At 51.9% G+C, this 23,391-nt stretch overlaps 1 protein-coding gene across 1 annotated transcript; it reads right to left on the minus strand.

The window, feature by feature from the left end:
* Window positions 1-3,409: 3,409 nt before the first annotated feature.
* On the minus strand, window positions 3,410-22,881 carry TNFRSF9 (TNF receptor superfamily member 9). The gene is made up of 8 exons (XM_062193083.1): window positions 22,812-22,881; window positions 21,833-22,011; window positions 21,003-21,110; window positions 19,480-19,617; window positions 18,029-18,095; window positions 15,825-15,955; window positions 15,207-15,341; window positions 3,410-4,648 (listed from the first exon to the last, which is right to left on the minus strand). Exons 2-8 carry the CDS (start codon window positions 21,945-21,947, stop codon window positions 4,560-4,562), a joined length of 783 nt encoding a protein of 260 aa, XP_062049067.1. The 5' UTR covers window positions 21,948-22,011; window positions 22,812-22,881; the 3' UTR covers window positions 3,410-4,559.
* Window positions 22,882-23,391: the final 510 nt, after the last annotated feature.

Consider the following 23,391-nt stretch of genomic DNA (forward strand, 5'->3'; position numbering starts at 1 on the left):
GTTTTTGGTTTTTTGTTTTGTTTTGTTTTGACAGGCAGAGTTAGACAGTGAGAGGGAGAGACAGAGAGAAAGGTCTTCCTTCCATTGGTTCACACCCAACATGGCCACTATGGCCGGCACGATGCACCGGTCCAAAGCCAGGAGCTAGGTGCTTCTCCTGGTCTCCCATGCGGGTGCAGGGCCCAAGCACTTGGGCCATCCTCCACTGCCTTCCCGGGCCACAGCAGAGAGCTGGCCTGGAAGAGGGGCCACCGGGACAGAATCCGGCGCCCCAACCGGGACTAGAACCCGGGGTGCCGGCGCCGCAGGAGGAGGATTAGCCAAGTGAGCCGCAGCGCAGGCCCATGTTCCTGTTTTTAATTTGTAACTTTTACACACATTTTACCAAAATACAATACAAGGGGTCGTCAAAAAAGTTCGTGGAAAATGTGTATTATGAAAAAATACATATAGATTTCAGAAAATTTTGTGCCAAAATAAACTTTTCATTCTATTCCCCTGCATCCCGTGATAAAGGCGTCACGCAGCCTCCCCAGGTCAGAATTTTCTCTCCACGTGGCCACGCAGCCAAAGCCAAGAGAAACCATCTGAGAACATCTAGCATCACGAACAAGTTGTTTCCTCTGCTTTCCAATGTGTGTTTCCTCCAAAAAGCTGTTTGATAAAACTCGACACCCATTCATGAAAGAAAGAGAGAAAGAAGCCCTCTTCACAAGCCAGGAATAGAAACATCTTAATCTGATCCAGCTTAGTTCAAAACCACCAGTGGATCACGTGCACAAGGAAACAGACTCTCACGTCGCACTGGAGGCCGGGCCGTCCGTGAGGCAGGAAGCCACGCCGGGGAAATGAACACCGGGATGGGCACTGTGCGGTGGTTAAGCTGCACTGGAGACGCCCGCACCCCAGATCAGAGTCGTGGCTACCCCGACTCCAGTCCAGCTTCCTGCACGTCCTGCAAGGCAGTGGGAGACGGCCCAAGTGCTTGGGCCCACGTAGGAGACCCGAACGGAGTTCTGGCTCCTGGCTTCAGCCTGGCTTAGCTCTGGCTGGTTTGGGGCACTGGGGAGTGTAACAGCGATGGTGTGGCGCTGGCATGGGATGAGCAAACTGACAACGGAGCAGAACAGGGGCCAGAGCAGCCACCTGCAGAGCCACAGGGAGAAGACAAAGTGTTGAATGCACGGTGCTGGGGTGGGCGTGGCCCACGTGCACAACCCAACAACCAATCCCTGACAGTCTAAACTCAGAGACAAAACACCAAACACACAACGCGGGGCCAGCGCTGTGCTACAGCAGGTAAAGCTGCAGCCTGCAGCACCAGCATCCCATATGGGCGCCAGTTCAAGTCCCAGCTGCTCCACTTCCGATCCAGCTCTCTGCTAATGCACCTGGGAAAGCAGCGGAAAGATGGCCTAAGTCCCTGGGCCCCTGCACCTGCTTGGGAGATCTGGGAGAAGCTCCTGGCTTCTGGCTTCAGCCTGGCCCAGCCCCGGTTATTGCAGCCATTTGGGGAGTGAACCAGCAGATGGAAGATTTGTCTCTCTGACTCTCCTTCTCACTCTGCAACTCTTTCAAATAAATAAATATTTTGTTTAAATCTGCACAAAAATAAACTTATATTTTAATTCTAATTTCCACAAACTTTTTGAATTATCCTTGGACTTGCAACCGACCAAAGGTTATTACCCAGGTCAGCTGCTTGGCCCAGCAGTTGCGCTGGCTAAGATGCCTGCAGCCCATTTGGAGTCCCAGGATTCAATACGCAGTTCCAGCTCATGACTCCAGCTCCCTGCTAATGCACAGCCCGGAAGACGTAGTGATAGCGTCACGGGGACCTTACCCCTCACTGGGAGACCTGCAATCAGTGCCCACTCCTGCCGTGGGCACGTGGGAACTGAAGTGCTGGATGAAGCGTCCTCTCTCTCTCTCCTCTCTCTCTATGCTTCTCAAATTCAAAAATGAAGATCAGGGGCCAGCGCTGTGCTGTAGCGGGTAAAGCCTCCGCCTGCAGTGCCGGCATCCCACATGAGCACCAGTTCAAGTCCTGGCTGCTCCACTTCTGATCCAGCTCTCTGCTATGGCCTTGGAAAGCAGTAGAAGATGGCCCAAGTGCTTGGGCTCCAGCACCCTTGTGGGAGACCCAGAAGAGCTCTTGGCTTCCGGCTTCAGATCGGCACAGCTCCGGCCGTTGCAGTCAACTGGGGAGTGAACTAGCAGAGGAAGACCTCTCTCTCTCTCTCTCTCTCTACCTACCTACCTCTGTAACTCTATCAAATAAACAAATTTTAAAAAAAGATTTCAAAAGACTATTTGTCTAGAATATATAATCTTAATGAATATGAAACAGACAACTAATATTTTTAAGATTTCTTTTTAATTTGAAAGGCAGAGTTATAAAGAAGGAAAGAGAGAGAGAGAGAGAGAGATCTTCCTTCCATCTGCTGGTTCACTCCCCAGATGGCCGCAATGGCTGGAGCTGTGCCAATCTGAAGCCAGGAGCCAGGAGCTTCTTTCGGGTCTCCCACAGGGTGCAGGGGCCCAAGCACTTGGGCCATCTTCTACTGCTTTCCCAGGCCACAGCAGAGAGCTGGATGGGGAGTGGAGCTGCTGGGACTCAAATGGGCACCCTTATGGGATGTCGGCACTGCAGGCAGCGGCTTTACTCACTATGCCACAGCAATGTCCCCATAGACAACTAATTTTTAAAAACGGGCCAAAAAAAGGATCAGCAAATATTTCATAAAAAGAAACAACTGGTATATAAACACGTGACACTCATTAGTAAACAAAAATTCAAAACAATGCCACATTGCGATGCCGTTTCATACCCACTGGATGACCCAGAGTAAGGGCACCTGGTATACTGGAGGGTGGCGACGTGGGTCAACAGCACACTGCACGAGTCGGTGTCTTGTCATGGTAACAGACACTCGAAAGAAGCTACGTACGAAAGAAAGAGACTGACTGTTGGCTCTTTTGCCTTTGGGGGTGCACACTCGAGGACCGTTGGTTCGGCCCCTCCCTGTGCAATGACACCCCTTGCCTCCGTAGGATGCCTGGCATGGCTGCGTGACTCGCTCTAGACACTGGCGTCAGCCAACTGGAGAACCACAAAGGGTCTGTTCCTTTGCCATCAGCCAGCCAGCGTTCCGAGTACAAGCTGCTCCCCTGCCCCGACCCTGGGTGAACTCAGGACAGAGCCACAGCCAGTCTGCAGCAGCACCCATGGCCCCAAGAAATGACCTTTGCTGTGCTGTCATCTATGAGATCTGGGGGCCACTTGTTATGTCTGTCTTGTCCGAGTGTCAGCAGAGCACGGACGTTCCCCCAGCTGAGCAGGAATCCTGAGGCTGGAAACAAAGACAGGAACCCCAGCTAAGAGTGGAGTTTATTAGGGCGACTTACATTCAGGGCTCCAGACCAGGGCGGCGGGCAGCCTGGGGACAGCTGTGGCAGGGCCACCCAGGATGGCAGAGGCACAGGCTTACACGGGTTTCCACAGGTTTCCGTGGGTTTACACGGTTTACATAGGCTTACACGGGTTTACACAGAGTTGCATGTCTCCAAGCTAGCAGGGCTCAGGGTAGAAGTCTGGTGAACGACATGGCTTCACTGGTCTTCAGAGTCAGCCCCTCAGGCATCTTGCTGAGCTGCCCACCTCATCAGAAAGGCTTGCGATTGCCCTTGACCTTCACAGCAGGAGAGCGGAGCCACTGGGCCCACAGCGGCCAGTGTCCTGAGAGATGGCGTCGTGTGGCTGTGGTCCTGGTGTGTCCTGGCTGAAGCACGCAAAGCCCCTGAGGTTGGGCGCTCACGTGCCCTACGCAATCCAGAAATTCCAGAAGTTTTCCTAGAGGTACTGCTGCAAGGAGACGCATAAGAGAACATCCTTAGTGACTGCAAACGCCCCGAAATGACCTGAACGGCCCTTGACAGGCACGGGATTAATAAATTATGACCCATCTACAAAGCGAACGTATCAGGCCACAGACGACGACACGACTGAGCCTTCTAGGGGCAACCCTGAGTGACCAGAGCAGGCCGCGGGAGTCTGCAGTGACCACATGGATTTCCTGAAGCTCAAAGACAGGCGACACTGAACACCGGATCATCACTCACGGCAACAGGCTGCTTCAGAACAAGGAAAACAATCAAAATTCCTAAGACGAAGGGAACAGCACCCTGATGACCCCCTGACCTTGCCGTGACCCTCCAGGGGAGGGGGTCATCGTGTTAAAGGATAGAATGAGGGGCAACGTCCACATCTAACGGCTGATTGTCACATGCCACGTCAGCACCCAACAATGTTAGCCAAACCATCAGCCCATGTGGTAGAAGTCAAACTCTCATTTTCTTTGGATTTAAAAATAAAACAAAACAAAATTAGCTCCTCCTGTGAAGAAGATTCTAGAAAATGCCCCTCTGCCCTGCGCATCTGCTAAAGGTGGTGCAAATTTGACGGCCAGTGGGTTGGTGAGGTGGTCGTGGGTGTCCTGTCAGGCTGGTTTTCACATCAGAGAGATGCAGTCACGCGTGCTTCCCGTGGGGCTCCCACTTCACGGTTCACATCCGCCCTCCTCTTCCTCCGGAAACTGGCAGCTGCAGGCGTCTTCCTCTTGGGCCGTTTGTACCGGTTTCATAAACGCTGGAAAACAATTGACCAGTGCGCACGTGCTGCTGTCTGTGTGCAGCACGCAGCCCTCGTCTTCCCCGCCCCGTGGTCGAGGGGCGTCTCAGCAGTGAGCACTCTCTCCCTCCCTCAGTGTCAACAAGCTCCTCCCTGAGGCAGACAGGGGCAGACGAGCCCCCCTCTGGATTATCTAAGACTTTTCCTCATTTTCTACAATGGCTTAGAGAAAGCCTTGAGCGCGCATCGCTATTAGCCAGCCCCAAACACAGCTGAAATTTCGATGCCCCAGCACGTATTTTCACCCCGACGGCGACTCAGACTACAGACCTTTCTTGTGAACGGGAGACTGTGGCTTCAGGTTGTATGGAAACCCCCAGCAGTAAGCAGCTGGTTTGTGTGTCAGCTCCCAGGTTTGCTGTTCAGGTGAAGTATTTGTGCCCCTGCTGAGCAGCTGTCAACCCTAAGCAAATTTTTCTTTGTAGCCCAACAAAGCAGAAGCCCCCCCCCCCCCCATTTTCATGCTTGCTACCACTGGAAGCAACGTCAGGGGCAAGGACTAGGTGTAGCAGTTAAGCTGTCATCGCCCCGCGTCACAGAGGCTGACCGCAACACTGGTGCTGCTCCTGATCTAGCTCCGGCTGCTGCGCACCCTGGGAGGCGGTGGCAGTGACCCAACTCCTTGGGTTCCTGCCCCAACGTGGGAGGCCGGGGTGGAGTTTCTGGCTCTTGGTTTCAGCCCCAGGCAGGGGTCACTGCAGGGGTCTAGCAAGTGAACCACTGAATGGGGTCTCTCTCTCTCTCTCTCTCCATCAATCGGACTCTCTGTCTCAAAAGAATAGAATTGTCAGCACAACCAGCCAACCACACTATGTCCCAGAATGTATAAAAGGGCAGCATGACCATCAGAGGTAGCGCCGGGTATCTTTTGAAGCCATGCCAGAGATGCACTGCAGGGTGGAGAGGTGCCTCTGGGAAGAGGGAGCTGCCACGCGTCCCCACAGCCTTCCTGCTCAGCACCACGGAGAAGCCCGGCCATTCCGCACAGCACCCACAAGAAGGCTTAGGTGCCAAGAAGACTGCACACCAGCTAAGGCTCCGGGCCCCAGGAACAACCTGGCAGTGAGCTTCGTGGGTCCACTTTCTGCTTCCGATGCCACAGACCAGGAACCAGAGAAGCCGGCATCCTAGAAATGCCAGCAGGCAGAGACCCAGAGAGGCCGCCCTCCTGAGCCACAGGACTGGTTTAAATCCCAGCTGCTCCGCTTCTGATCCAGCTCCCTGCTAATGCACCTGGGGAAGCAAAGGAAGATGGCCCAAGTGCTTCAATCCTTGCCATTCAAGTGGGAGACCCAGATGGGGTTCCAGATCCTGGCTTTGGTCTGGCCCAGTCCTGGCTCTTGTGGCCATTTGGGGAGTGAATCAGCAGATGAAATACCTCTCTCTCTCTCTCTCTCTCTCTCTCTCTCTCTAACTCTGCCTTTCAAATAAATAAAAATAAATCTTCAAAAAAAAAAAACAAGAAATAAAAAAATCTATTATTTTAGTATCAGGAAGGAAGTTTGAACGAGAAAAGACAATTGACAGAGAACACGATGCAGACGGAGGAATTACAAGAGGATTTAAGTTACTGGTCGTAAAAATGCTTCCACCAGCGATTAGGAACATGTTTGAAACAAATGAAAAAGAATTTAAAAATACAGAAGAGAATCAGGTGTCAACCTGGAAACTAAATTTCTTCAATGGACTCATTGGCAGAATGAAGAGGAGCAAGGGCCGAGTCGTTACCCAACCTGGAGGGGAGCCTGGGAATGTGCACCTGGGACGCGCGGGGCCGGGACCCAGGCTGGGAGCCCCTGTCCCTGGTCCCAGCAGGGGAGGAGAAGGAGAGAAGAAGAACTCATATTTGAAATGTTCCTGGCAAAAGCCATTAAAAACAAACAAACAAAGAAACAAACCTGCAGACTCCAGAAGCGGAGTGAACACCACCAGAACGAACCCGGAGAAGCCCACGGCAATGCACTTCAGAGCCAAGTGCTGAGAACAGAAGATGGGGGCGGATCTCTCGGGAGCAGCCAGAGGGAGGCCAGCGTCGTCTGGAGGGGAGCCAGCGCCGACCACAGCAGATTCCTGATCAGAAACGCACAGCAGCGGGCACTCGGTGCAGCCGCCAAGACACCACTGGGGGCACCGCACCCCATATTGGTTTGTCTGGGTTCGAGTCCCTGCTCCTCTGCTGATCCAGCTTCCTGCTAATGTGCACCCCAGGAGGCAGCAGACGAAGGCTGGGGAGCTTGGGCCCTGCCACCCACGTGAGAGACCTGGATGGAGCTCCCCACTCCTGGCTTCAGATCAGCCCACCCCTAGACATCCGTGGAGTCAATCAGAGGATGGAAGATCTCTCTGACATTTTCTCTCTGTCTCCCTGCCTTTCAAATAAAGTTAAAATGAATAGATAAATAAAAGAGCTTTCAATTTAAAAAGGAAAGAAAAGAAACTACATAGGCCAGCAGGAAGTAGCATGATTTTTTTTCAAGAACTGAAAGTAGGGGCTGGCGCTGTGGATTAGAGGGCTAAGCCTCTGCCTGGAGTGTCGGCATCCCGTATGGGCACAGGTTCAAGTCCCGGCTGCTCCACTTCTGATCCAGCTCTCTGCCATGGCCTGGGAAAGCAGTAGAAGACATCCCCAAGTCCTTGGGCCCCTGCACCTGCGCAAGAGACCCATAAGAAGCTCCAGGCTCCAGGGCCGGCAGAGTGGCTCACTTGGTTAATCCTCCGCCTGCGGCACCGGCATCCCATATGGGCGCCGGGTTCTAGTCCCGGTTGCTCCTCTTCCAGTCCAGCTCTCGGCTGTGGCCCAGGAGGGCAGTGGAGGATGGCCCAAGTGCTTGTGCACCCACATGGGAGACCAGGAAGAAGCACCTGGCTCCTGGCTTCAGATCGGCACAGTGCCAGCAGTAGCGGCCATTTGGGGAGTGAACCAGTGGAAGGAAGACCTCTCTCTCTGTGTCTTTTTCTCACCGTCTATAACTCTACCTGTCAAATAAATTTAAGAAATTATTTTTAAAAAATCTGCAACCCAAGACTAGCAAGCTTTCAGAGAATGACACAGGAGAGGTTCTACATCCTAGGGGCCTGGGGCTCGGTGGAGAGTTCCTACACATGACCCCCCTAAGTGGGGAAAGGCATAAATCAGACTTTATGGAAATCACACACTTGTTGGTGGAGGAGCCGCGAAGAGAATGGAAAGGGACAGAGTATTTACAAACCACAGACCTGAAAAGGACTCAGATACAACGGATGTAAAGAACCCTCAGATCTCAACAGCACAGCAAACAATCCAGTTAGAAAATGGGCAAAAGACGCGAAGGAACTGTTCACTGGCCAAGACATCAAACTGGAAAATAAACACTCAGAAAGACGTTCGCCCAGGCACGTGCAGACGAAAGGCCACATGAGCTATTGCCACCGCCTGGCAGAACGTCTGGCATAAGAGACTGCGTGACAACATGCTGGCAAGGGGCAGTACTGTGGCTCAGTGGGTCAAACAACCGGCATTGCGCCGTCACCGGCAGCCTGTATGGGAGTGCCCGTTTGTCCCAGCTACTCTGCTCCCAACCCAGCTTCCTGCTCACGTGTCTGGGTGGCAGCAGGTGGCAGCTCAAATACTCTCTCTCCCACCCCCATCTTTCAAATAAATAAGCATTTTTTTAAATGCTAGCAATGGTGCCAGCACTGTGGCACAGTGGGATAAGCAGCATTGGCGATCCATATGGGCACAGGTTAGAGTGCAGCTCATGTGCCAGGGAAAGCAGTGGAAGACGGCCCAAGGCCTTGGCCCCTGCCCCCACGTGAGAGACCTGGAAGAAGCTCTTGGCTCCTAGGTTTTTGTTTTGTTTTGCTTTGTTTTGTTTTTGACAGGCAGAGTGGACAGTGAGAGAGAGAGACAGAGAGAAAGGTCTTCCTTTGCCGTTGGTTCACCCTCCAATGGCCGCCGCGGCCGGCGCACCGCGCTGATCTGATGGCAGGAGCCAGGTGCTTCTCCTGGTCTCCCATGGGGTGCAGGGCCCAAGCACTTGGGCCATCCTCCACTGCACTCCCTGGCCACAGCAGAGAGCTGGCCTGGAAGAGGGGCAACCGGGACAGAATCCGGTGCCCCGACCGGGACTAGAACCCGGTGTGCCGGCGCCGCAAGGCAGAGGATTAGCCTAGTGAGCCGTGGCGCCAGCAGGCTCCTAGGTTTTAGGCCCATGTGAGAGACTTGGGAGAAGCTCCTGGCTCCTGGGTTTTAGGCCCATGTGAGAGACCTGGGAGAAGCTCCTGGCTCCTGGGTTTTAGGCTGGCCCAGCTCCAGCTCTTGTGGCCATTTTAGGGAGAGAAGCAGTGGATGGAAGATCTCTCTCTCTCTCTCTCTCTCTCTGTCTCTGTCTCTGTCTCTTTCTGTAAGTCTGCCTTTCAAATAAACAAATAAATCTTAAAAAAAAAAAAAGGATCACAAAAAAGACAAGAATGTCTACTTTGAAAAAAAATGCCAGCAATGATGCAGAGAACCTGGGTCTCCCACAGCCTGCTGATAAGAGCATAAAATGGTACAATTCCTCTGTTGAAAAATGAAACAAACCGATTGCACCTTGGGACATGTATCTTGGAGCTGTGGGAACTTCTGTCCAGCCAGCCCTGTCCACAAGTGTCCATAGCCGTCTTCTGTGTAACAAATGCTGCAAACAACTGGAACGCTGCTGGGGCGGTCGGCACCTGGCTGCACCGTGGAAGGCTACTCTGCAGTGAGAAGCTGTGAGCTGCTGAGAGCCACACCAACCCGAGTGGACCCAACCCGAGTGGACCCCCAGGGCAGGACGCTGCAGGAGAAAATCCAACCTGAAAAGGCCACAGAGTGACCAGGGGACTTCAGAAAGTCTGTGGGGGAAGTGGAATTAAAAGATGAGTAAGGGGGCCGGTGCTGTGGTGCAGCGGGTTAAAGCCACCACCTGCAGTGCCGGCATCCCATATGGGCGCCAGTTCTAGTACCAGCTGCTCCAATTCCCATCCAGCTCTCTACTATGGCCTGGGAAAGCAGTGGAAGATGGCCTGAGTCCCTGGGCCCCTGCACCCACGTGGGAGACAAGGAAGAAGCTCCTGGCTCCTGGCCTTGGATTGGCGCAGCTCTGGCCGTTGCAGCCAATTGGGGAGTGAACCAGCAGATGAAAGACCTCTCTCTCCCTCTCTCTCTGCCTCTATGTAACTCTGCCTTTCAAATAAATAAATAAATCTTTTAAAAAAAAAAAGTGTATTTGGGGGCCAAAAACCTGGAAATCCAAGCACATGAGGAGTATTCAAAAAGTTCATGGAAAGTGGATGTCATGAAAAAAACTGCGTAGTTCCAAATTTTTGCATCAAAATAAATGCATCTATCTCTTAATTCTGTTTTCCACAAACTCTTTGAAGTGTCCTCAGTTGATCCCATTTATGTAGCATTCCCCAAAGGATAAAAGTATAGAGAAGAAACAGACTGCGGGTGGCCAGGAGGCAGGGTAGGAGGGCAGGGGGCAGGAGGCAGGGTAGGAGGGCAGGGGGCAGGTGGGGGGGCAGGGTGGGAGGGGAGGGGGCAGTTGGGGGGCAGGGTGGGAGGGGAGGGGCAGGTGGGGGGCAGGGTGGGAGGGCATGGGGCAGGTGGGGGAGCAGGGTGGGAGGGGGCAAGTTGGAAGAGGCAGGGTGGGAGGGCAGGGGGCAAGGTGAGGGGGCAGGGTGGGAGGGGAGGGGGCAGGTGGGGGAGCAGAGTGGGAGGGGGCAAGTTGGGAGAGGCAGGGTGGGAGGGCAGGGGGCAGGCGTGGCAGGGGAGGGGCCGCAGGAGATCTTGATGGTTCTGTGTTTTGATTGTGCTGAGGTTTACACAGACCTGCACACATGATAAAATGACCTAGGACTATGCACACAATGTGCCATGTCAATTTCCTGGTTTTGATGTTGTACTGTTTGAGATTTTACTGTCTTTGCAATTTCCTGGAAAACTATATTGCGAAATACAAAGTTTTATGGCCTTGGGCAGGCACCGTGGTGCAGTGGGACAAGCTTGGGAGCCTGGCTTCCCATACCGTATTGGAGTGTCTGATACTCCTATCCAGTCCCACTAATGTGCATCCTGGAAACAGCAGGTCCCTGCCACCCACACGGAGACTCAGACTGAATTCATGGCCCTTGGCTTCAGCTTGGTCCAGGCCCTGGCTGTCGGGCATTTGGGGAGTAAACCTGCTGGTAGAAAATTATCTCAGTCTCGCTCTGCTCTTCAAATAATTAAAAATAAATAAGCTTTTAAAGTGACCTAAGGGGTCGACATTGTGGCGTAGCATGTAAAGCCAACTGCCTGCGACACCAGCATCCCACATGGGCTCTGGTTCAATTCCCGGTTGCTCCACTTCCAATCCAGCTCCCTGCTGACGCGCCTGGGAGAACAGCAGAAGATGGCCCAAGTCCTTGAGCCCTGGTACCCACGTGAGAGACCCAGATGAGGCTCCTGGTTTCAGCCTTGCACAGCCCTGGCCATTGCGACCATTTGGGGAGTGAACCAGCGGATGAAAGATCTCTCTTTCTCTTTCTCTGTCTCTGTCTCTCTCTCTGTCTCGCCTCCCCCCCCCCCCCCATAAACTCCTAACTACTCATTGACACTTCTGAGAAGCATTTCTATAAAGCTCTTTGCTGTATTCTGGGGTGAGATGGGCGGGATAGCACAGCAGACCAGGGTTCGGGGACAGCTTTGGGGTTTACGTTAGAGGTGGGGACCTCACAGAGGGAATGGGAGCACAGAGCATCACCAGGAAAAGACATGGGCAGCACACGCACAGCAGACGGAGGAGCCTACAGATCCGGAGGGGAGCACGGATAACCCCAGGGGAAAGAGCTCAACAGTCCATTAGGGGCTTCTCAAAAGAGGAAATGCAAACAACCAACAGAGCCCGAACCGCAGTTAGGGCCGGCAGTCGGCCTAAGGTTTAAGCAGCCCCTTGGGACGCCTGCATCCCGTAGCAGAGCGCCTGCTGCTCCACTCCCTGCTGCCTGCTGCACACCCTGTGAGGCAGCAGGGGAGGCTCAAGTGCTGTGTCCCTGCCGCCTGCCTGGGAGACCGGGGTTAAGTCCCCAGCTCTCTGCTTCAGCCCGGCTCAGACCTGGCATTTGGGGAATGAAATGGTAGATAGGAATGCTCTCTCCCTCTCGCTCGCTTGTTCTCTTCTCTCCCACCCCCTTTATGTCTCTCTGCCTCTCAAATAAATAAAAACTAATAATTTTTTTTTATTTTATTTTTGACAGGCAGAGTGGATAGTGAGAGAGAGAGAGACAGAGAGAAAGGTCTTCCTTTGCCGTTGGTTCACCCTCCAATGGCCGCCGCGGCTGGCGCGCTGCGGCCGGCGCACCGCACTGATCCGATGGCAGGAGCCAGGTGCTTCTCCTGGTCTCCCATGCGGGTGCAGGGCCCAAGGACTTGGGCCATCCTCCACTGCACTCCCGGGCCACAGCAGAGAGCTGGCCTGGAAGAGGGGCAACCTGGACAGGATCGGTGCCCCGACCGGGACTAGAACCCGGTGTGCCGGCGCCGCAAGGTGGAGGATTAGCCTATTGAGCTGTGGCGCCGGCCAATAAAAACTAATAATTTTAAAGGGGTGGGTGGCACGTAGCTTAGCCCCACATCGCAGTACCTGGGTTCAATGCGTGGACTTGGCCCCTGACTCCGGCTGTCCCCTAATGCAGGCTCTGGGCAGTAGCAGACGGTGCCTCAAGGGACTGCTCCAGCTGCCCTGGTCCCCACTCCTGGCTCCTGGGTCCAGCTCAGGTCTAGCTCCAGCCATTGAAGGCATTTCAGGAGGAAAGCAAAAGGTAGGAGCTCTGTGTGTGTGTGTGTCTGTCTGTCTCTCTCTGTGTGTATATGTGTCTGCCTCTCAAAAAAAAAAGTTAATTTAAAAAATCCACAAAACTACAATAAGTTACTTATATCCTCCCATCAGATAGACAAAAATAGCCTGATGGGGGTGTGCATTTGGTGCAGCTGCTAAGACCCCCTTGGGATGCCCACACATCTAATATGTTAGAGTACCTGGGTTCGAGCCCCAGTTTCTACTTCCAATTCAGCTTCCTGCCAATGCACCTGGGAGGCAGCAGGGAATGGCTCAAGTTCTTGGGCTCCTGCCACCCACGTGGGATTCCCAGATGGAGTTTCGGGCTCCTGACTTTGGTAGGACCCAGCCTCAACTGTTGTAGGCATTTGGGAAGTGAACCAGCAGATAGAAGTGTTCTCGCACTCTCTCTCTCTCTCTCTCTCTCCCTCTCTCTCTCTCTTTCAAATAAATAAAAACTGATTTAAAAGATTTTAGAGTCTGCTGATACCAAGTATTAGCAGGAATGTGGAGCGGGGACCACAACACACGCTCCTCGTGTCTCAGCAGTTTTATTCCTAGGTTCCGAAACAAACCGACACACAAAGACAGGCTCCTGTGTCCTGAGATAACCGAACATATCGCACCATCGCTCTAACAGCCCCAACCTGGAAACAAGTCCGTGTCCACCAACAGCAGAATGGAGAAACACACAATCCACTCACTCAGCAGAGGCCAGCAGCAGTGGAATCCCACACCAGACTGGTGGTGACGCCAGGCTGTGACAGGCACGGCTGCCCAGGGCACTGTGTTGTTGGGTAGCAAAACGATAAAGAGGAGCAAGGAAGTGGATACTGGGGAACTCTGGGTGTGGCCGGCAGCTGTGGGGAGCGAGGGCCATGACCTGGAAGTGGAACGCCACGGGCTGCCCAGAGCAGGTCATGCGCTGTGTCCCGACCTGGGAGGGGCCTTGCAGGTGTTCACCTTACTGTGAGGGGTTCGGGGCGGGGGTTTTCTTTTAATTTGTAAGATTTACTTAGTTGAGAAACAAAGAGACAGAGACTATGAGAATGAACATGCTGCCTCCTGCTAGTTCACTCCCCAAATGCCCACAGAGGACAGGGCTGGGCTAGGGCTGGAACTAGGAGCCAGAAACACTATCCAGGTCTCCCACATGGGCGGCAGGAACCCAACCACCTGAGCCGTCACTGCTGCCTCCCAGGGCCTGCATAGCTGGAGTCAGGAGCCGGAGCGGGGAAGTGAGCCCCGTGCCCTGTTGTGGGACAACAGGGACGCCTGTTGTGGCATCTCAGCGGCTGGGCTGAACGCCCACCCCACAGCAGTCTGTTCAGCTCTGTAAACATCACAGTGTGAACAGTCTTACAGTGCTTGTCAAAGAAGCTTTAAATAAGTTAGTGTCGTACCTTTTCAGATAAGATTTCACTAATGCTTTCCTCCCAATCATTTTAAACAATCTCCAAATATCACTCACTGGTCTAATTATGAAGTCTGGGGCTACAATTTTGCCCTCTGAAAGTGGCTCCTGTACAGGAATCTCTCGTACTAAACCTAGCCTGTTATCTCATCCTTTGTTCTCCACAAAGATATAAAAACGCGTTGCTGCCATCCATAAACTCTGCCGGACAAATGTTAACAGCTTTTGTCTGTAGGCCCTGCCTCGTTCCAGGCCAAGCTGTGTTCCTTACTAGAATCCTGCTTGAACAAATGAATGAAATCCACCCTGAACCTTTTCATTCAATCCACATTGTGTTGGAGTAAACCACTTCAAACTTGCTCCTGGTGCTCTGTGCCTTCCTCAATACAAGTCTAGACTCAGGTTAAGACTGTTCACCGGCTGGTGCCGTGGCTTAACAGGCTAATCCTCCGCCTTGCGGCGCCGGCACACCGGGTTCTAGTCCCGGTTGGGGCACCGGATTCTGTCCTGGTTGTCCCTCTTCCAGGCCAGCTCTCTGCTATGGCCCGGAAGGCAGTGGAGGATGGCCCCAAGTCCTTGGGCCCTGCACCCCATGGGAGACCAGGAGAAGCACCTGGCTCCTGGCTTCGGATCAGCGCGATGCGCCGTCCGCGGCGGCCATTGGAGGGTGAACCAACGGCAAAAAGGAAGACCTTTCTCTCTGTCTCTCTCTCTCACTGTCCACTCTGCCTGTCAAAAAAAAAAAAAAAAAAAAAAAGATTGTTCACCCACCCGAGGAGCAGTGTAGACACCCGAGGAGTGGTGTAGACGGGGTGAACGGCCTCGGCTGATTCCTCTTTGCCAGTGTGCTGCAGACACAAGTGCACACACACAGGCACGTGCAGCCATTCAATCCATCAGTGGCCCTAAGTTGTCATCGCCTCCGAACCCTGGCATAAGCTTGGCCACTGTTGACCTCTGGGCTGGATCACTCTTTGTTTGGGGCTGTCCTGTGCACTGCTGGGGTGCAGCAGCATCCTAAGCCCCACCCGCTAGATGCCAATGGTGCCCTTCCACCACCCCCACCTCCGAGTGGTGACCGCCATGACCGTCCACCGCTACCAGATGTCCCATCACGACCTCCGTAACTGTGACCACTGTCCACTGCCTCTATCGCCAGATGGGCCCTGACCCTGGGAATGAAGCTGCTCTTGCTTCATGACCATTTTTGTAACTTAGAAGGACATTTTTCCTTTACACCATGAAGAGCCCTGCCTGGGCAGAGTTCTGCGCGTCTTACGTTGCTTGAAGATGTACAGGAGTTTCTTTCTGCTCCGCTTGGCCAGAGAGAAATGGAGCACAAGGAAGAAGACCAGGAACAGCAGCGCAGCCCACGTCAGCGCCAGGAGGAAGGGGATGACCTGTGGACTGTGCCCTGCAAAAGAGCAGACGGGAGAGCTGTGCAGACGCACTCGAGCCGGCGCGCTCAACGCTGACACCCACACAGGAGATTCCTAAGCGCCCCAAGAGGCAGCGCCGCGGGCATCTCCAACCTGCTAACTTAGTGAACTTGAAACGTTTTTAAAAAGATTTGTTAGGTTTCTGGGAAGCCCACAAAAATTAAGCGGCTTTGCCCTTCTAAAGTAAATATGGGGCTCGATAATCCCCTAATGGCATTTATTAATGATCAATACAGTGGGGCCCTGTATTGACATTCCTCGACCCCCTTCGGGCTGAGTCTCAGCTCATGCTGCTTCCTCACGTGCACCTCAGACTGAACACACATGTCAGAGACCACGTGGATTTCTGAAGCCAGCGTGCCAGAAGGTGCATCCGGGGTGCACACCGCAGGCAGCGGTGCCAGACGTCACCAGGAGCAGCCGAGCCGCACCCGCTCTGGCTGGAGCAGTAAAGCAGCTTCCTGGCTCACCTGCAGGTGGAGGCGAGGTGGTGGAGGAGGCACCTGGAGAGAGGCCGGGCGCGCTCGGTCCGCAGACCACATCGCTGTCCTTGGTCCCATTCGCAAGCACAGGCCTCCCGTCTGAACAGCTTAGAGAGGCCAAGGAACAGAGTGCAAACGATCAAGGTACAGAAGATTCCAGCGAAACCTTTGACATCGCTTAACAAAGAAGCAGCCTGGTGACAAAGATCTGTGGGTCTGGGGTCACAGGTCACAGAGGACATTTTGAAAAGCTTTCATGTGAGTGTCTGGCTTCCTTCAGCTTCCACTCGGCTCACCCCACCCGACCTCCTAACTGGGTCCTTCCTTCTTTCCAGTCCTGGTAGCCATACTGGGCTCCTTCTGTTTCCATGACAACAGAATGAAGGCTGGAGTCTCTCGCCTCCAACTTCTCTATCACATTTGACCATCTCTGGCACACATGAAGGAATATGTAAGTTATGGATTCTGGTATTAGCTTCAGAAAAATCAGGATTTGAGTCTGGGCCTGCCACTTGACAAATGACCTTGGACAAGCTACGCTATGTCACTACACCTTCAGTTCTCTCATCTACAAAACAAAGCCTGCCCATGCTCCTGGGCCCACGGTGAAAGACAAATGAATGAACCCCAGTGACATATTTGTATATGGCTGACACACTCCATAGAGGGTAGCTGTTATCATCACTCTCACCACCATTATCTCCATCATCATCATATCACCATCACCATCATCATCATCACCATTGTCATGAACATCATTCTCATCCCCACCATCATCAACACCATCACCATCATCATCACATGAGCTTTATCATACACCATCATTATCATACACCATCACCCTCATCACCATCACTATCACCATCATCACCGTCACTATCACCACCATCACCACCATCACCATTACCACCATCACTATCACCATCATCACCATCACTATCACCATCACCATCATCACCATCACCATCATCACCATCACCACCATCATCATCACCATTGTCATGAACATCATTCTCATCCCCACCATCATCATCATCACCGTCATCTTCACCATGAGCTTTATCATACACCATCACCATCATCACCATCATCATCATCGTCACATGAGCTTTATTATACACCATCACCATCATTATCATATACCATCACCATCATCACCATCACTATCACCACCATCACTATCACCTCACCATCATCCCCACCATCACCATCATCGTCACCATGAGCTTTATCATACACCATCACCATCACCATCATCATTTCACCATCACATCACTACATCACCACCAACATCACCATCATAACCATCACCATATAACCATCCTCCCCACCATCAGCATTCCACTCACCATCATCCTCCTCACCAGTGATGTTGCTAGGCCTTTCCCTTTCCCCTTTAGCTATCCTCTAAAGCCCAGCTCACACCCGCTCTCCAAGCAGGCTCACCTATACACTCTGAACAGCTTGTGTCGAAAGACCTTTTTACAAAAATCTCTCCAATCTGTTATAAACCAACCCATTTGTAAAGTATAATAAAAATTATTTTCTAGTAAGAAAATCAAATGGAAAAACAACAAAGGCATAGAAAACACGAGGCCCAAATTCTTAGAACTAGTGTTGACAGATCGCATGGCTGCACCAATTTGCCTAAAAGGTCTCCTTACACTCACTTTCCACACCTGTACCGGTGCCGCCTCGGAGGGGCGACACAGGGCCCGAGGCTAGCACCTGTCCTCAGGGCACAGTCTGAGCAGCTATGGTGCAGATTCCACAAGCCAGCAGTCACGCTGTCGGCTTTTCACCTTCCGTGGTGGCCGGGCACACCCAGATGCACAGTGTATTCAGAAAGTAAGAGGCATACTTGACCCTTCTATGTCACTCCCAGTGAACACGTGAGAATGGGCTAGTCAGCGGGGGAAGGCAAGAGGCGGCCAAGAAAGCGAGAAGGAGACAGAACAGAGACCAGGCGAGGTGGAGGGGGCAGACCCTCGCTGGGAAATCTCAGTGCTTTGGGAGTTATTTCTGGGGAAACCGACCACTCTGCCCCCACACTCCTAACAGTGTGTTCCTATAGGTCCAGAGCTTCAGTTCTGCCTGTTCTTTAAAACAGTTTAACTGGAGTCTCTATTATGTAAGCAGAAGGGAATTAACATTTGTTAGCATAAGGAAGTAGTACCTACTTTGTCCAGGGTTGACAGATGCCGCCTTTCTGGTTGTTAAAGGAGCCAGAGGGACAGTCTTTGCAACCTTGCATGAAAATTAAAACAGTAACAAAATAAGCATTTTCTCCATTTCAAAACTGCTCCTGTGATGGACTGGATGTGGTGAAGTCGTTAACATGCTACAACCTGCACAAACTGTTCAACAATTCTTAAAATAAAACCCTAAGATTCTTGGCTTTTATTCTTACTTCGAGTATTTTATGTGTCTAGAATATGTGAAGAGATGTATGGTTTTGGTCATTAATAAATGTTCTGCTGTAAATTTCTTGTTAGAGATGCCCCCTGCCTTTACCTGGCCAGCTCTCCTCCCAGGCCAGCCAAGTAATGAAAGTCAACAGAGTGCCTTCCCCTAGGAGGTTCACACCTCCCTTAGGATATAGCCCATGTGAAGAGATAGATAGGTCTGGGCCTCTTAACTTACAAGGCCTAAAGCCCACCAGATTATTATCAAGCCCCTTCTATCAGGTTCTATTTGCCTCTCAATCAGAAAACTTAATTGTAGCTTAGACAGCACCTTTCTTAGCTCCTCTAATAATGACTCTGTCCTTTGTTCTAGACCCTGTCTAGTGCACTTGGGCCTCATTCCTTTGTAATCATAACCTCTACTCTACCACCAATGGCTCTACTCCCAACCTGTGTGTACTGATGGTCCTCTTCCCCACTTAATGCTGTATAATTGTTCAGACCTGGTTAAGGCCACTCTTAGGATCATTGGTTACTATCCTCAACCTGTCTTTTATGACCTTGTCTAAATATGATCAGAGTCGGGGAACTTGGAAGGCTTCCATAGCCTTGGCAACTCATGACGACAGCCTAGGGTGGTTACTGGCGCCATAAACTAGAGTGTCAATTTGTTGGGTCAACAACAGGAGCCACTGTGCGCTTGCTCCTGATGTGGGATCTCTGTCCTTAATGTGCTGTACATTTTTATTTAATGCTATAACTAGTACTCAAACAGTATGTTTCACTTTGTGTTTCTATGTGGGTGCAAACTGTTGAAGTATTTATACTAAATTGATCTTCTGTATATAAATAGAATTGAAAATGAATCTTGATGTGAATGGAAAAGGAGAGGGAGCGGGAGAGGGGAGGGTTGCGGGTGGGAGGGAAATTATGGGAAGGGGAAGCCATTGTAATCCATAAGCTGTATACTGGAAATTTATATTCATTAAATAAAAGTTAAAAAAAAAATAAAAAAATAAATGTTCTGAATTCCACGTAGGAAAAATAATGGAAATGTTTTCCTGATTAAAATATGATATTACTACCAGGCGCTCGACGCATTGGTTCATTACTTAGTACTTTAAGGCTCTACAAATCTACTTTTTACTTTCTGTTCAAAGGATGAAGACCTAGCTAATGACATGTTTATATATAAACTTGGGCCAGATTAAGAGGAACAAACCTACCCTCTTTCGTGAACTCTTGACCTTGCTCACAATCCTGTTCGCACATGGTGCATCCCGGCCCCAAGCAGTGGAATCCGGCAATGCATTCACACTCGGCGTCACTGGTGGGGGAGCATGGCTTCTTGGTCCTGAAAACACCTGCAAAACCCCAAACACGCTGTGACCCTTGACCTCCCGATCCAAGAAGCGGATGTGCACCCTGATGAGTGATGCTCACTCTCCTTATAGCTTCCTGGTGACTTTTGAATACATTTACTTCAACACCTTTTTATACTTTCCTAGTTAGAAGCCTCTGTCTCAGGAGGTGTGTTTGGCCTGGGGGTGAGATGTCCGCACCCCACACTGGAGTGCTGGAGTCTGAGTCCCAGCTCTGCTCCCAATTCCAGCGTCCTGCAAACGTGCGCCCTAGGAGGCAGTGGGGGTGGCTCAAGTGGTTGGATTCCTGCCTCGCACATGGGAGTGACATGGTTGAGTTCCTAGCTCTCACTTTTCAGCCTGGCCTACTTCTGACTGCTGCAAGTATTTGGGGAGTGAACCAGTGTATAGAAGCTAGCTCTCAGGGCCAGTGCTTGGCACAGTAGGTTAATCCTCTGCCTGTGGCGCCAGCATCCCATATGGGCAATGATTCTAGTCCCAGCTGTTCCTCTTCCAGTCCAGCTCTCTGCTGTGGCCTGGGAAAGCAGTAGAAGATGGCCCAAGTCTTTGGGCCCCTGCACCCACGTGGGAGACCAGGAAGAAGCACCTGGCTCCTGGCTTCAGATCGGCGTAGTGCCAGCCATTGCGGCCATCTGGGGAGTGAGCCAATGAAAGGAAAAGCTTTCTCTCTGTCTCTCTCTCTCTCACTGTCTGTAACTCTACCTGTCAAATAAATAAATAAAATATTTTTTTTAAAAAAAGCTAGCTCTCTCTCTCTCTCTCTCTGCCTCCAAAGTATATAAATAAATAATTTAAAATTTTTCATTCCCAGGGCAGGCATAATGGTACAGTGAGTTGAGATACCACCTGGGATGCCTGCATTCCATACTGGAGTGATGGTTCGAGTCCTGGTTGCTTTTCTTCCAATCTGGCTCCCTGCTAATGTGCTTTCGAGCCAGCAGATGATGGCTCAAGTCCTTGAGTCTCTGCCACCCACATGGGAAACTCTTGGCTCCTGGCTTTAGCCTAGCCCAGCCCTAGCTGTTGTGGCTATCTGGAGAGCAAACTAATGGGTGGAAGATATCTGTCTATCAATCTATATCCCTCCTTCTCTCTCTGTCACTCTGCCTTTCAAATAATAAGTAAATAAATCTCCAAAACATTCATTCTCCACTAAAAAAAGAACTTCTCTCATCAAACAAATGTTCCCCCTAATATTTAACAAGCTCAATCCATAAGCAACTGCATTTTCTATTTTGCTAGAACTGCCCATTGACAGGGGAATCAATATCATTGATGCTTAAGATTTTCAGTAGAGACCAACCAGTAAGCAGGGAATAAAAACTTGTCTTTCCTGATGAACAGCATCACATCTTTTGAAATCGTACCTTCACAGCGCCTGCACAGCACACAGGTCCGCTGTCCACTGCCACAGGAGAGGCTATCGGGAGGACAGGGAACAAAAATCGGATTCCTGCTTTTCCCACAGAAAGTACCTAAAAAAAAGCAGAAAACAGCTGTGCATATTTGACAATGGATGACCGTCACTCAAAGTATTATGACATTTCAAGAAAATTAGAATAAAATAAAAAAAGATTCCTTTTCTGTAGGTCACAGTGATGGACATTTTGTTGACTGCTTCTTTGACATTACACATTTGCAAGGTTTTGCTTAGTGTAATCACAGACTTAGAAACAATATACGTACACATGCATAGATACATACAATTTAAAATCAACATTTTGCAAGGAAATATCTTCACCATCTATGAGTAAGACAGAATGGTTCTCTTGACTGATCCAGGAGACCACCATGAGTGGGTCCAAGGGGAGCTCAATGGCCCTGGCTGGTTCACTGGAATTGACATGAGCCTGACTTCTCCCAGGAAGCCCTCTGCCCCTGCCGGCCCCCTGCCGTGCCCACAGTCTGAGCACAGAGGCTCGAACACAGAACCAACATTCATGGAGGTCCTGGGGTGTGCCCCGCTCCCCTATTGGGGGACCTTCCTTGAGGTCTGATGAGACAGGTTCTCTCATGATCCCCAGGCACAGGAGGTTTACCGATGTGGCTGTGTTCACACAACCAGTGTGCAGCATCCCACACACATGTACAAGTGAATGAAGGGAAGATCACGGCACAGGAGGGCTTCGGCCCTGGGGACTGACAGACGCACGTTCTCCCCAGAGCAGACCAGGGTGCCCATTAGCCCGGTACTCACCAGCTGGGCAGTTAGCACAGGGTCCCTGCACTGATCTCGCTCTCTCCAAGTTCATGACCAGCAGCACAGTTGCCACCACGTTGTAGTAGCCGCCTCCCATGATGAAATCTTGCATAGAGGGGACACGAGCAGAGCCCCAGAGAATTCCACTCAAAGGAGCTGGTCCCACAAATGTCACTCTGCAAAAGGCAAAAATCCCAGGGCTCAGGTGGTTTCTCCTTTCAGAATTATCTGCATTCCAACCACAACCTGTTCTCGGATTCCACAGGACCATCACCCGGACGATGACGGAAGGTTACAGAAAAACAGCAAATTCACAGACACGACCTGTAGCCTTGTGCACACCTGCCAGTGTAGACACGACCTGTAGCCTTGTGCACACCAGCTAGTGTAGACACGACCAGTAGCCTTGTGCACACCTACCAGCCAGTGTAGACATGACCAGTAGCCTTGTGTACACCAGCCAGTGTAGACACGACCAGTAGCCTTGTGCACACCTACCAGCCAGTGTAGACATGACCAGTAGCCTTGTGCACACCAGCCAGTGTAGACACGACCAGTAGCCTTGTGCACACCTACCAGCCAGTTCGATTTCCAGCAGTCCTGCCCAAATGCAGAAATAACCACGGCAAGGGTGCCAGCTGCCCCGCAAGGGGGTCTTCAGGAGAGGGTCTCGGTGGCCCCCAAAGGCCCCCTTCGGTGAGAAGCAGGGTCGTGACCTCTGCTCCCCTAGCTGAGCGCCTCCCGGCTCTCCTGCCCATCACACTTGTCTTAAGTGGAGACCCGGGCTTGCCCGTTGTGCATTTGAAGCCCGTGTTCCAGCGAAACTAAGGAATGTGAAAGTCTCCTGAGCCAGGGTCTCTAAGAGGAGCTGTGATCATGGGAAGGGAAGAAGCAGGGTAGAGATGTGTCAGGGAGCCCAGCCACTGCGCTCTCCCCACCCCGTCCCCTCACCCCCGGCTGCCCCAGACGGACAAACCTGGAGACCCCGGGGCTTCCGAGGACGCTCGGCTCCTTGCTGTCCAGGGTGTTCTGCTGCTGGGGACGGCTGCAGGTCAGACCCCGGGAACGGTGACTCAGCCGGGGCGGAGCCTCCTGGGAAGTCCCCGCCGCGATTTCCTCCTGTGAAGTGGTTCGTTTGATATTTTCTAACCCTGAAATCCCCCAGAGCCCCTGCGCCCTCCTGATAATGGCCCTTCTGACCGTTTCTTGGAATCATCTCTGTCGCTAGGACATTGTCCAGAGGACCTCGGGAATGGAAATCCGTTGCTGACAGTAGCTCTCTGTGCAAAGCTTGTAGAATGTCCTTAAAATATCTGAGAATCAAGAGAAGAAACCTGCCGTACTAACCCCATCATCTCAGCGGTGCCGTAGCTAGCGTCCCTTGGGTACAGCTGAGGTCCCAGGCCCCGCTGCGGTCACTCCTGGGGCAACATTACGCACGCGGGCAAACTGAGGCTGCCGGTCTGCTCAGACAGGCGGCAGGACAGAGCCGCGGGGCCCTGGACAGCCCGATCCTGTTCACTGTGCTCCTTGCCGTGCAGGGGAGACAGGGGCCA

The sequence above is a fragment of the Lepus europaeus genome, chromosome 5 (assembly GCF_033115175.1).
Source record: "Lepus europaeus isolate LE1 chromosome 5, mLepTim1.pri, whole genome shotgun sequence".
Classification (NCBI taxonomy): Eukaryota; Metazoa; Chordata; class Mammalia; order Lagomorpha; family Leporidae; genus Lepus; species Lepus europaeus.

What these genes read in the sequence shown, in the direction of transcription:
- TNFRSF9 (XM_062193083.1), bottom strand. Translation starts at nt 21,947, where the DNA reads ATGCAAGATTTCATCATGGGAGGCGGCTACTACAACGTGGTGGCAACT. An exon ending in CTGTGCTAACTGCCCAGCTG is followed by an intron (nt 21,111 to 21,832) that starts GTGAGTACCGGG and finishes GCTTTTTTTTAG; the next exon opens with GTACTTTCTGTGGGAAAAGC. An exon ending in GCTGTGCAGGCGCTGTGAAG is followed by an intron (nt 19,618 to 21,002) that starts GTACGATTTCAA and finishes GGGGTTTTGCAG; the next exon opens with GTGTTTTCAGGACCAAGAAG.